General features: G+C 42.3%; 1 protein-coding gene across 1 annotated transcript; it reads right to left on the bottom strand.

Moving 5' to 3' along the window:
* Nucleotides 1-8467: 8467 nt before the first annotated feature.
* LOC136124260 (interferon omega-1-like) lies at nt 8468-9055 on the bottom strand. Its single transcript, XM_065878810.1, has one exon. It carries the CDS (start codon nt 9053-9055, stop codon nt 8468-8470), a length of 588 nt encoding a protein of 195 aa, XP_065734882.1.
* Nucleotides 9056-13932: the final 4877 nt, after the last annotated feature.

Genomic DNA, 13932 nt, shown 5'->3' with positions numbered 1-13932 from the left:
TGTTCCTCGTGCATATTTTGGTATTAATTTTCATTATAAATATTGCATGAAAACATCCTTTATCTCGATGACTTAGATTTGGTGCCTTCTTACCATTCGTGCTTTAGAGAAGTACTAGCTTAACGTTGCCCTAATGCTAACCCGGGAAATAGCTTTTGAATTAGAGTATTGTGCTGTTCCATGGCTGAAAATCTAGGAATGCTTTAATTCTCATCATCTCTCCCCCATATATATATTTCTTACCATTTTCCTGGTCTCTACAACATTATTTTAATGTCTTTTTTTATAGGAAGAAAAAACGCTTTTCATTGCCTTCATCTGATTTTCTCAACTCACACCCCCTTGGCTATGGTAACCACAAATCTGATCGTTTTCTCTGAGGTTATGTGTTTGTTTTTAAGGTATAATTTAATCTGTGTCTTAAAAATTAACACCAGAGGTGGTGTGAAACAAAATAAGGTGAGGAAAAGGACTATTTATCTCATTCATACTAGTCACAGAGTAGCCTTTTTTTTTTTTTTCTTGTGGGGAGGAGGTCAAAACACTTTCTTAGATGCTGCAAAGAGCTTCAGCTGCCGTAGGATTTCTCTCCTTAATGTACGGGGCACTGCTCTAAGGGTGGAGACTAGGTCTCTACTCCTTCGCAGGCCTACAGGCAATCCCTCTCCTAGAGTTTGCATTTGGGGGCCTCAACATGCAGACCCCTGAGTGTTAAGGAACCTGTAGTCAGAGCTTCTCTTGGCTGGGCTGAGGGTGGACTATACAGGTTACCATTTGTTATATTAATACAAAGGGCTGCTATCATTCACTCTGTTCAAATTCTCAGCCTGTACTTTGCAAACTTTATTTTATTTGATCTAGGCAATGTCTTGTGTGACCACAACTAAAGGTGTCTCCATTTCTTAAAAGAGGAAATGAAAATCTGATGTCATTTAAATTGAGGAGCCCCAGATTTTTGTCAGAGTGGAGCCTTCTGCTGCTCCCAGCCCCTCCTCTTCATCAGCTCTGAGCACTGGCCCTCAGCTGCACTGAGCACGTGGTGCTTCCCTCATCCTAATCCTGCCTCTAAAGTCTGTCCTCCCTGCTCCCTGGAGGGCGGTCACCACCCCTGCCTCACTTTCCTGGAATCCACATTGCCAAGCGCATTGTCACATATATATGCAGTCAAAACATTTCTGGTGACAGAATGAAGAGAACTGCATGGATTCACCCTTGCTGTTCATTTTTATGTCACCATTATCTGTAAACTGTCAGAAACTGTGAGCTATGGTCCTGTAAAGAAATGTGGAAGAATTTAAATCTAATGTATGAGTCCCTTTAGAGGAGAATGCAGAGAGGTGAGGCTAGTTGTATTTTGGTGCAATTTAAGAAGTGGCAAAATAGAGTACAGGGTCAAACCTCTAAGTATTCGTATTAGAACTGAAAAAGAGATATATTGAGACTCAGGTTTTTATTTCAACCTTGGGTCTCATTTAGATGAATACATCCTATTGGACCGATACTCTTTCATGTTCCAGGAGCGTGTTTAATGTCCAGTGTAATAAAAGAATTGAAGTTGTGACATTCCATGTTGCCCATAAATGGCTTATTTAAGAATCTCATTTGCAGGCAGGTACTCAGAGCAGCTGGATACAGGCTCCCACAGCCAGACACCTGCATCACCAGGCTCGCCGGGGCCTGCCACCCTCCTCACTGAGGACACCCAGGATGATGTTCTCCAGCTCTGTGTGCACCCTTAGCTGTCACCTGGCCCAGAACCACAGCCTGCCAAAGCAGGAGACCCTCACAGTCCTGCCCCTAACAGGGAGAATCTTCTTTGTTTTCCTGCCTGAAGGACAAGAAGGTTTTCAGGTTCCATCAGCACCAGCTGGCTGACAGCCAGTTCCAAAACGCTCAGGCCGCCTCATTCTCCATGAGACGATACAGCACTTCTCCATCGTCTTCAGCACAAACAGCTGAAATTCCTCAGTGGGCTTGATCAACAGTGGGCAGATCTGGAGACTAGTTTGGTGCAGGAGATGGAGAGGAAAAGACCCTGCTGGGCAATGAGGACTCCAGCCTGACTTTGAAGAACTTCCAAAGGACCAGGCTCGATCTGAAAAGAAAGTCCACAGCCGCTGTGCCCAGGACAATATGAGAGTGGAAGTTAAGGCGTGAAAATCAGAGTGTGCTTTCCCTGTATGTTCAACCTCAGAGAACCCAGGAGTGGGAAAAGGAGACCTGGACCCAATCTTCTACAATGGAGTCTTCTCTGCTTAGAGGTGGCCTCTAGCGCATCAATATTCACTCAGTTCAATGACTTTTCTTCTGATTCAGTTGTAAATGCATCGAGTCATCTCAGCACATTGTTTTTCAACCGTAAGTGGAAACAATACTTTTGAATGGGGAGAAAATTTATTTTTAATTTGTAATAATTAGAATGTATTTCTCTATGATGATTTTTATATTTTCCACATTTATTCTTCATATTATGATATGGTCAGCTTTGTGTCTTGTTTTCCTTTGCTTTGGGGGTGCAAAAGGTATATTTTAAGTGTTAGGTTTAATTCATACTCTTCAAGAAAATCAGAGTGTCCTTAAACCTTTAATCTGCCTAAAATCCAAAAGGAACGTAAATCGTTTTATTCATTTCATTGGTTCTTAAAATATTTTGAAGTATCTCTGCTTTCAGGATTTTACTTGTGTTTTTTAATATATTGGTAGATAAGACAAAGATATTACTTTCTTAATGGAGCACTCTGTCAGAGAAGACAGGCCTTAAAGAGTAAAAAATTAGCTTGAAACCCTTTTTAGGTTATGAAGGAGATGCACAAGGCATTATGACAGGTTATAGCAGCTGGAGCTATTCTCTTTTACTTGTTCTTTCTTGGAGAAAGTATGTCTAATGGTTGCTGATTCCATTTCAGCAGTTGCATGATCAATCAACTGTGAAATATATTATAGAGTCATGGAATTTAAACTTCAACAAAGAAGTGTGACTATCCCTTTTATTGTTGGCACTGTGGTGGGTGCCAGGTGCAATGAAAATAGTAGACACATTGCCCGCTGTCACAGAGCTTGCAGTCTGGTGGGGATATGGGTAACTAGGTGTTCAACGAAAGGAATGCTAATGCTGTGACAGGGAAAGTACAGGTTCTTGGGAGTATGTGGGCTTGCATGGATCAGGGAAAGCTTCTGCAAGAGCAGTTGGTAAGCTGGCATCCCAGGGGCCTGCAGGCGTTTGCCAGGTAATTGCATGATGGTCAAGTTTGGCCATGTATGGAGATCATCTAGGGTAGCAGGTAAATATGAGGGTTTGGAGCTAATGACATTTGTTTGGAGATGTGACCCTGGGTAGAGACATGCATATGGAAGTCAACAGTCATAGAGAGGACGTTTGGAACTATTTGGGAGGTTGAGACTATATGTGCAGAGAGGATGAAGTGCGGGACTAGCATAGATCTTTGAGGAACACCAATTCCCTAAGATGAGAGTGTGGAGTCAACAAAGGAAGGAGAGAAGGAGGGGCAGAAAAGCAGAGGATGGTGGTGACACGGAGACCAGATGAGCGTCAGACTTTCAAATGGCGGGTATAATAACAAGTATCTGATGCTTCGGACATGTCAGCCAAGGCTGCTTCACGTTGATCTCTAACCTCAGTAAGATGTAGCTTATTGGCAATATCTTATGACCTAGTAAGTATCTTAAGAAATTAATCTCAATTTTCAAGATATTTTTTTCCTCTCATTTGTTTTAAGCAAGGGTCTTAGAAGACCCTTAAGGCTTCATAGATTAAGCATTCAGCTTTGTATATATAATCAGTGGTTTTCATTGGAGAGTTTTATTCACTACTTCAAAATGTCATTTTATATGGATAAGTTGCATAAAAATTTGTAATCTGCATCAAAATGCTTTTAATTTCAGCATGGTGTAAATTTAAACTTAATATATTACTTTCTACTTAATATTGGTAAATATCTTCTGTGCCAATGCACTGACTGCATTATGTTTTGATGCCCACTAGAGATCCATAGGTATTTGTAATCTAGTGTTTGGTACATCTGTGGAATATTGCATTTGCTAGTAGAATTTTAAAATGTGTTTGTATGCTTTGCACAATACTTAAAAAGATGATCCTATTTTAATTCACAGAGGTAGAATTTTTGCATAACAAAATTGTGAGGTCAGTAAGGCACAAATATGGCATTATATCAATATCTTTTGGGGACTTCCCTGGCGGTCCAGTGGTTAAGACTTCTCCTTCCACTGCAGGGGGTGTGAATTCGATGCCTCCTTGGGGAGCTAAGATCCCACATGCCTCAGGGCCAAAAAGCCAAAACATAAAAAAAAACAGGAGCAATATTGTAACAAATTCAATAAAGACTTTAAAAATGGTCCACATCAAAAATATCTTAAAACATTATGTATCTTTTGAGTGGACATGAAATAATGGCTTTTACTCCTTTGTGCATACCTGTCACAATAACAACTATCATTGCTATGTTTAATATGTCCCTGGTGCTTAAAATAATCTGCTCACTTAAGATAACTTTATGACTTGTTATGTTCTCATGATATAGAGCATATAACATTCGATGGTATGTTGAATGGAATATAGTAGTCTCATTATCCCTATTCTAAAGCTGAGAAAACTGTACTATAGGAAAAAGAAAACGATTGCCCGAAATCATGCATGAAGCCGAAGGAAGACTAAGGAGATGCCGAGCTAACAAATTTACTGGTCGCCTGAGAAGACAAGAGTAACCCACAAGAGAAGATGCAGCAAGACTGTCATTTTCACACAGTTTTACTGACACAACTATGTTAAGCTTATTACACTTATCACTTTTATTAACAACTCTGAGGACCAATGATGTCCCTAACGGTGTGCAGGTTACTGGGTGGGAATAAGAAGTGTAGCTGGAGAGTGAGCTGAGTGCTACGGGACCTGATGTAGATGGAGATCTCTTTCCTAAGCCTGATGAGACTATGCTGTTCCACTCCCAGCTTTGCTAAGACCCTATACCGCTCTGCCTCCCCTTTGGGCTCCTCTTGTCCCTGCTTGCTCAACCACAAACATGGCCAGGAGTTCTGCATCCCTGCTGCTCCAGAGCCTGTCCCATGAGAAAGGAAAGGCGAAAAGTCCTCAGCTGTACACTTTCATTAAGGCTAAAAGGAGCTGAGCTGCTTTGCCCAGCCTTCATCAGGACGCAAGAAGGCCTTGGAGTTAGATGAAAGTTATTCTCCATCAAAATATTTGGGGTCCTCTGGTTTGTTCCATTTCCTTCTGAACTTGAGACCTCAGGAATGCCAAATTCCAGTGCTGTTTTGGGGAATATGTGAAATTTCTTGTCTCTGTTCCTAGAGGCTAATTGGGACATTTGGGAATCTATGTGCCTGTGTAACGCCAAACATTCCAACCCACGGCTGTTTACAGATCAGTATCATGATGGAGAAGGGGAAGGACTGGGAAGTCCAGTTCCTGAGACTCGTTCTTTAATGGATTTTCTCAATTTTTAAAGCCCCTCAGCATTTGTCAAGTTCCTATGCTTTTGTATTTGCTTTGTGAAGGGCTGTATTCATCATGACACAAATGAAGGCGGCTGAGATGGTAGAGGGTGTGCAAGGCCACTGTCAGACTCCCTCCCTAACCTTCCTCTGCCTCAAACACTCAAAGTCAGCTCTCAATCAGAACTGGAGAACCCCTTCTTTTCTCTAAACCCAGTTCCTGGACTACTGCTTCCTTCCCCCAAATGCAGCAGAGACTAAAGAAAACACTCTTTTTTAGAAGAAACAATTTACTTGTGAAGAATGAACTTTGCTGTTTTTGAGAGAGACCATTTTGTTTTCAGAAGATGCCTTACCCCAAGGCTTCCTTCCATATTCTGTTCCCAAAGGGACTCCCTCGTGTCAACCTCTTGCTGAACTAGGACCCTGGAATTCCACAGGGCCAGCTAGCAAGAGGGATGCCTGAGATGACAGAAGATATGAATCACCTTTCTGAAGAGAGGGTGGGGCTGGTGTCACATGAGTGCCTTTCAGGTGAGCTCTGCAATCCAAAAATAGGAGCCTGGGTGTGTCTAGCGAGAGTGGAAGCAAAGAGAGAGTGGCACATGCTGAGTAGACTGTTCTACTGGGAAGAGATTCTTTCAAGATTAATGCCCAGGAACTAGAATTCGAGGTCAGAGGTTCAATGCCACTAATCGTAAGGTCCATGTGTGTAGAGCGGTGTCATTTCAAAGCTCTTTCACACACATTGCCCCAGGCAATCATCACAACAATCCTGGGACTCTCCCAGACACAGACTATGAAACTTAGGGAGGTTAAGTTGTCTGAGTCATTACCCAAACTTTTGCCACCAAAACAGTCATTGTTCCACCACGTCTCACACTGTCACTTGATGGGTAAGTGCCATGGCCCAGCTTTCACATGGACGAGCAGAGCGTGGGTTAGAAGTGTCCCAGGTCCTGACTTCTTTGCTTTGTAGCTCTGAGTCTCTCCTCTGGGGGGGCCATTATTTTCTGAGAGTACAGGCTCTAGGAGGTGACATTGCCAGTAATTATAGACCTGGGACTGTATGGAGAAGAGAACTAAGATCAAACCCGGGAGACCCCAGGATTAGAGAGCAGAACCTTACCTTTCATAGCTCCTGCTTTTTTCTTCCTGATTCTGTGTTGCTGCTGAAAGCCCCAAAAGTGAAAGAGTTCAGAAGCTATTTTGTGCCTTTCTCATACTAAAGAAGCAACAAATATTATTAATGAAAAATGTTTGTGACTTTTTACATTATTTGAGGTCTCTGTTATTTCCATATTATTCATTTTTAAAGGAGATCCAAGTATTTTCTACTGATCCTTCTTTGTCAAAGAATTTTTACTAATTCCCAGAAAATCTTTCAGAAGTATAATACACAAGGACTTCCCTGCTGGTAGAGTGGTTAAGAATCAGCCTGCCAATGCAGGGGACACGAGTTCAAGCCGTGGTCCGGGAAGATCCCACATGCCGCGGAGCAACTAAGCCTGTGTGCCACAACTACTGAAGCCTGCGTGCCTAGAGTCCATGCTTCGTGACAAGAGAAGCCACCGCAATGAGAAGCCTGCGCACGGCAAGGAAGAGTAGCCCCCACTCGCCGCAACGAAGACCCAAAGCAGCCAAAAATAAAATGTAAATAAACAAATGAATTTATTTTTTAAAAAAGAAGTATAATACACAGAAATTGCAAGTATCTTCAACATACAGCACAGGGAAATTTCACACACTGAATACATTGTGAAACTAGCACCCAAGTTAAACGTAATAGATTTTGCCCAGGACCTAGCATGTTTCTTATGTTGTCTTCCAGTTGCTACCTCAGAGCAGCTCTCCTTCTCCTCCCCGAATGTAGCCACTCTGTGACTCTAACAGTCCTGATTATTTTAGACAGACACACTTTTGTGCCTCTTGTGTATATTTACTCATTGAATCCTGAGAATAATCCTATGAAAAATTACTACTATTGTCCCCATATTAAAGGTGAGGAAACTAGTGAGCTTATTGTTTGTGTTATTTGTCAAGGTCACAATGCTATTAATAGCAGAGCTGGGATCCAGTGTCATGAACCCTGGCTCCTTCTCAGAGGTTTTGAAAGTCCTAGAACTCTCCTTTCCCTTGTGCTCTCTTCCTATGACTTTCACTCTAACAGAAACCTTGAAGCTGGAAACCTGCACAGAACCAGAGCAGCTGTGTGGCTGGTCAGTGAGTTGGAGGGTCTAAAGGTATGTATAAGGGATGAATGGTTCAGTAAAGCAGGACCAGGGAGAAGGTGGGAGGAAGGTGCCAGGATTGGCCAGTCAACAGCATATGTCACCAGCTTCCCTCGAGGACATGACTCCTTCCCACAGGTATTTGCACCGACCACTCTTTCCTGGTGGTATAAATCAGTTACACCTCTGACATCAGGACTAACCATTCTCCATAATTTCCAGGACTTCCCTCAATTCCGTGGAATTCCACCTTTTGACAAGCATTTCCTGAAATGAAAGTGGTAGGACTGTTCCAAAGGACAAAATGGACAAATACTAGTCTGAAATAAATTTACATAGAAAAAAGTAAGAATGTAGGTTTCAGAACTTAAAACACTCAAGAAGTTTTCTCTCATAAGAATTTAATAAATAAAAAACCATGCAAATTTAATGAAATGGAAAGGTGAATATTTTCTAAATTTTAATACAATGTAAGTATAAATATATTTATATGAAAATATAGAAATAAAATACATAAATAAATAAATAAACAAATAAACAGAATAAATAAATAACAGGGTAGTCATTGCTTAGGGACTGATGCCCCTGAAGCTGAATAATTTTAACATATACTTGCTTATTACTACTGACAAAGTATTAGCTGAATTCATACAATAAATTCTGTGATTAAAATTGAAATAAGAGCCTTCTGAAATGACTAAAGACATGTGTGCAAGGGTGATAGGGCATCTTAGTCAATGAGAAACATTTCAAGGTGACCCCAGGTCTCCATCCATAATTCTTATCCTTTCTTGCAAGTTGGTCGATGAAGACAAGGATCTCATGATTTCCACTCTGACAATTTCCCAGGCACAGTCACTGTATTTCTTCTCTTTCAGGTAGAGGTGGATTCCCTGGAAGTACCTCTTCACGGCCAGTGTAGGGCCTGTCACTCCCAGGGCAGTTTCTTCATCTCCCATCGCCTGCACCAAGCAGGCGTCCAGGTCCTCCAGCTGCTGATGGAGTCCAGTGCGGAGTTTGTCAAGGAGGGAGGTGTCCCAGGCGGCAGGGGAGCGCTCTGTGTGGAAGAGGCGGAAGGTCTGCTGGAGCATCTCGTGGAGGACAGAGGTGGCCTGGGCCTTCGGGAGCTGGCTGTCATCCACCATGTCCTGGGGGAAACCGAAGTCTTTTCTGTCCTTCAGACAGAAACGAGGGGAGATTCTCCGCATCTGGCCCAGAAGCATGAAGTTCTTCTTGCTAATCCACACGTGGTTCTGAGACAGGTCGCAGCCCAGAGATCCACCAGGGCCATAGCTGAACATCACCAGGGCGGTCAGTAGAGAGAGCACGAAGGCCATGGGGCAAATGAGGCTGCTGCTGGCCTGGCTGAGACGGGCGTCTGGGGGAGCCTTGGGGGTAGGTTCTCTGATGACATTCTTTCTAAGCAAGGCCATTAAATAGGGAACACAGGAATTTTCATTTTCTAAACATTTCTATACACTTTTACTTCCTTTTTTTGATTTTCACATATCTTCTCAGTATGGTCTATGAAGATGTCATCATTGTAAACTATTAATTTTGTAAGAAGTTTAATTTTCCCAGTAATTTCAGATGTGCCCATCCAAATGGATATTTATGAATCAAATGAGAAAGGTTTTCGTCTTAAAGTCAGAAGAGATGAAGGTTTGTAAATACGCACATTCTATATCTCTTTCATGCATAAATGTTGGTCTTCTCTGTTCCAGGAACAAATTTTTTGCCCTGATCTTAGGTTCCATTTTTACCTCTTACTTTACATAGGAAGGCAGGCTCTCTCAGCCCTATGGTTTCTGTATTTGCTTAGGGATTTACCAGATCACTCTGGCATAAGCTCTTTGAAACAAAAGATGGGTTTTGTTTAGTGTTTGATTTAGAGAAGAGGCTGATTATTATGAGTCCATGAGCTTCTCCCATGTTTCCTTTCCTTCTAGAACATGTTGCTTCATGTCCATGTGGTCATGCTTCAGGGGACCACGAGGTGAGGACTATTATAGATATTGTCCTTTCTTTCCACCATTTTCTTACTGGAGACCTATAGTCCTCCACAGGCTGGGCCAATACCCCCACCAGGAATCCTGGTTCTTTTCAGGAGAACATGGGTGTGGAGATCCTAATTCCAAGACAGTTGTATTTCCCCAGCAGCACCTCAGTCACAAGGGAGAGATGACATCTAGTCACACCCTGTCCTCTAGAGTGACAGAGTCCCCTTCCTAACCTGGACTCCCACCCTGAGGGCAGGCTCACATATCCCGAGGACTTTACGATCTCCTATCTGTGGAGGGGCTTGTTTATTTGTTGGGAAAATAATTCATCTTCCAGGACCCTCAGCCTTGCCCCTGGAGTGTTTGTGTGAAGGACCCTAGTCCTCAGTGGTGACCTCCTCCCCTCCTGACCCATGTCTCAGGTATCAGAAGTGTCAGCAGCCCTCAGATGCTGAGAGCAAAAGTGTGTTTTCTCTAAGGTGGTGGAGGAGTTACCCAATTCTAATTATTTTATCCTCAGTAGACACATAATTTTTATTTTGCCAAATACAAATTTTATTATTCAACTCTTTTCCTAAAGCTAGTCAACACTTGTGATGCTCAAAGTTTCTGAGCTGGGGCCAGAGAATTCAGCGATGGTGTTGTCTCTCATTAAAGCTTATGTCACAGAAACCAGTGAGGTTCAGTTGTTCATTCAGTCAGTTGATGCCAGTGGGCTTCTCCCTTCCTCTGCCTCTGTCTCCCTTTGAGAATGCAGGGCAGCGAGGCCCAGGATTAGGTCAGAGAGAAATCGCCTTCTTTCCTTTACTTGTGTGTAATGTTTCATTTAAAGTTTTTGTAACTTATATTCACTTAGTGACTTATTGGACCAGATTTGTCTCGCTGCTCCTGCATTAGTTCTAATTCATGATGAGGTAAGAACAATAAAGGGAGGTAACTGGAGGGGCTCCAGTCTCTATCATTTACAAACTTAAAATTTTTTGTTTATCACTGCAACTGTCCTAGAAAGTAAAAGTCGACAGCTGTCTTGTGGGCAAAAAGAAAACAAATGTGAGTCTGAATGTCATGAATGTGAAAGAAGGGAAGTGATTTCCCCTGACACAATGCCAGATTCTAAGTTAGCTAACTTCAGTGCAGCACAGTTGGGGACGAGGCTACGTCAGAGGAGAAGGATGAGGCCAAAGTGAAAAACAGAAAGACAGGAACATGGTTGCTTCTGCCAGAAGCTCAGAAAAGACCAAGTCCTGGGTCAGTTGACGGCCTTCAGCTTCGCAAGACCAGCTTCCTCATGTTTCTTTCATTTAATCCATGAATGATCAGTTTTGAGGAGAGCAGGAAGAAGTCACACCCACCAGCTCACAAGTGACTGGCAACCAGAACCCCAGTTGCTAGAACACTAACCCTGTCTGGGAGGATCAGCAAGATCAGTCTTGCTGAGCATCTGTCTAGGTGATAAATCCATTCAGGCAATGAGAAGGGTACTTTAAGAAAACTAGAATTAAAGGAAGGGAATTAGACGATTCCAAAAGATCCTGATCTTATCTGGTTAATAGTAATCGTGATATTAAAAAGTAAGAACTGAATATTATTGCTTGCTACTAATGGACTAGCCACTCTGTAAGTTCTTTAAAATTTAGGGACTTCCCTGGCAGTCCAGTAGTTAAGACACCGAGTTTCCACTTCTGGGGGCACAGGTTCGATCCCTGGTTGGGGAACTAAGATCTCGCATGCCCCGTGGCGCAGCCAAAAAATAGAAAAAAAAATTAACTCAACACTCTCAATAACCCTATTGGATCAAACTCACTTATACAACTGGAGAGAAATATAAATCTGGACAAATGAACTGTTCCAAATGTACCAAAGACACAAGGGCAAACCTTAGGGTGCTTACAATGATTTGTCTGAAAGCACCCATTAAAGAAAGTGAAGGCTGCACGTGATCACGATATTTAGGAACCAACAAAATAAGCAGACAGAGGACAGTGAGATGACAAAGGACCCTTATTCCACTTAAGATGCCAAAGGGTTACTGTCTATGGTTTTGTAGGGCTACATGGGGTGTGGTCTGAGTCCACTGAACTGACTTTAAGTTCTAATCAAAATAGACAAAATCACTATTAAGTAGTTAGAAGGGAATAGATTTTTCTGCCTATTGAAAAAAAAAAAAAAAAGAAGTTTCCTACTGGCCTAGTGGTTACGATCCGGCACTCTCACTGCCGTGGCCCCGATTCAATCCCCGGTGAGGGAACTGAGATCACACAAGCCACGCAACGCCAAGTCTAAGACTTCGTGAGTGATTTCTTCAATGAAATATAGTAAAATAACTTTATTAACCCTAGAAGAGCTGACCCCTGGAATCTATGTATTTTTAACGCTTGAGTTTTCTTGTGAGTTTAAGAAAATAAAAAAGCACCTAACAATTTCTAGCCATGTGAGCTCTGACGTTTCTCCTTCAGGATGACAACTAAAAAGTCACTCACCATCTGGTTCTACAAGAATAAAGTCATTAGCCACAGCAGTCCCTTACCCCAACACGCCCTGACAGGAGATCAGGAATGGGGCACTCTCTGCTCTGGGAAAACTGATCTGTCAATTTTCCCAGATCTGCTCTATTCTGATAGGCCTGCAGATAGTTAGATAATTTCCTGAGAAAATTCTATGAATTCAATTTTTTGCAACTTCTCATACTTAGAAAAGCACTAAAATCATTAAGAGTGACAAATGCTCCTCATGAGTAGCAGCAACCTTCTACCAAGATGTGTCCTTGATTGCACGTATCCTCTTCACCACAATCACGTATATACTGACGTCCCCATTATGTGCTTGGAGAAATTCATCAGAGCTGACTGAGAGGCTGTCCTCCAGGCTATAGTCCTCAGTAAGTCCTCCCAAAAAACTGAACTCGCAGCTCTTATGTTGTCGTTTGTTTCCAGTCAAGAAGGACCTCACTGATTTCCCAGGAGACCTCCTCAGGTCAGCCTGCTGTTCTCATTCTCAATGAAGACACCTCCATTTCTCACCTGCCGTCCAGGCTGGACATCCATTTGTTTACTGATAGAGTCCAAATAAGAATCTCTACTCTTTATTGTTCCAACTGTTGGTTAAGATGTGGGTATCGAAGAGGCCTTATGTATGACCAAGACGGAAGAGCATACGCGCTTCTTAGACAGAAGCAGTGAAGGTTTTTAATGGGCTCCTTAGCAGGGAGAGTCTGGCTTGAACTCCAGAGTCACCCTCATGGCCTTGTATAGTTGTCTTTATTTAAATTTCTAGCCTCAGCCCATTAAAACATCATAATACTGAAGAATTGAAATAAAAATATTATTTAAAAAATCATTTGTTAATAAAATGATATTTTTCAGTAATATAGGAATGGTTTCTGCTTGTTTTAGGATCCTAATCCTTAGGAAGGTTTCCAAACCTCTAAATGTACTTTAAATGTCCATCTGACTTTAAAAGTACCTACTCAGGGCTGTATGCACCAACTGGAAAGAACAGAAAGATGATTGATCCATCAGTGTCCTCTTCCCAAATTGCCTAAATTAAATAAAAGAATTTCCACTTCGCTCTTTGTTGCTTGTAGAAATTGTGACCTTCCAGTGTGCATGTTACTGATACCTGCCCTGCTGGAAAAGCTCTATCCCAGTTGTTGCTAATTATATTAAAATCCCTTCCTGTGTCCCTTCTATTCAAGCATGTTTTATTTTGTTTGTCTTTCAAAGGGGCAAAGACATCATGATGGAATGTGAGAAATTCCTTGGATTGCATTTTCCCCAGGAATATCCTTCCCTGCTCTGCGATAACTTGCTGGGTCCTAAGGAGAAAAGAAGTTTGCAGCTGGCACTGAGGTAACCCTCGTCCCTTCCAAGACTGCGCAGGCTGCTGTGGTATCAGTGCTGGGGACACTGCTAGTGGCCACGTCTTTCTGGGAGAACTCTGTGCTATTGCATGCACCTCAATGTTTTCTTCTCTGAAAAGGAATGTTCTGGAGAAACACTTGCCTCAGTGCAGCTCATCTGTGTTCTTCCATGTCCTGAGGACCTGCCGCTGTTCCAGTGAACGCTTTAAACATCTCTGTTCTCCTTCCAAGTTCTCAAGCTGCTGCTGCCTTTCAAGTCCATGTTTCCTGCGCTTTGGGCTTTTTGAGCAAATAAGAGTCCTGAACCAGGTGAGTTCCTCCTAGTGCAGTCAGCACGTGGAAGTGTGCAAATAGA

This window comes from Phocoena phocoena, chromosome 6 (assembly GCF_963924675.1).
Source record: "Phocoena phocoena chromosome 6, mPhoPho1.1, whole genome shotgun sequence".
NCBI classification, from domain to species: domain Eukaryota; kingdom Metazoa; phylum Chordata; class Mammalia; order Artiodactyla; family Phocoenidae; genus Phocoena; species Phocoena phocoena.
Note: the sequence above shows the minus strand (reverse complement) of the source record. Positions and strands in the feature narration are given on the sequence as shown.

What these genes read in the sequence shown, in the direction of transcription:
- LOC136124260 (XM_065878810.1), bottom strand. Translation starts at nt 9,055, where the DNA reads ATGGCCTTCGTGCTCTCTCTACTGACCGCCCTGGTGATGTTCAGCTAT.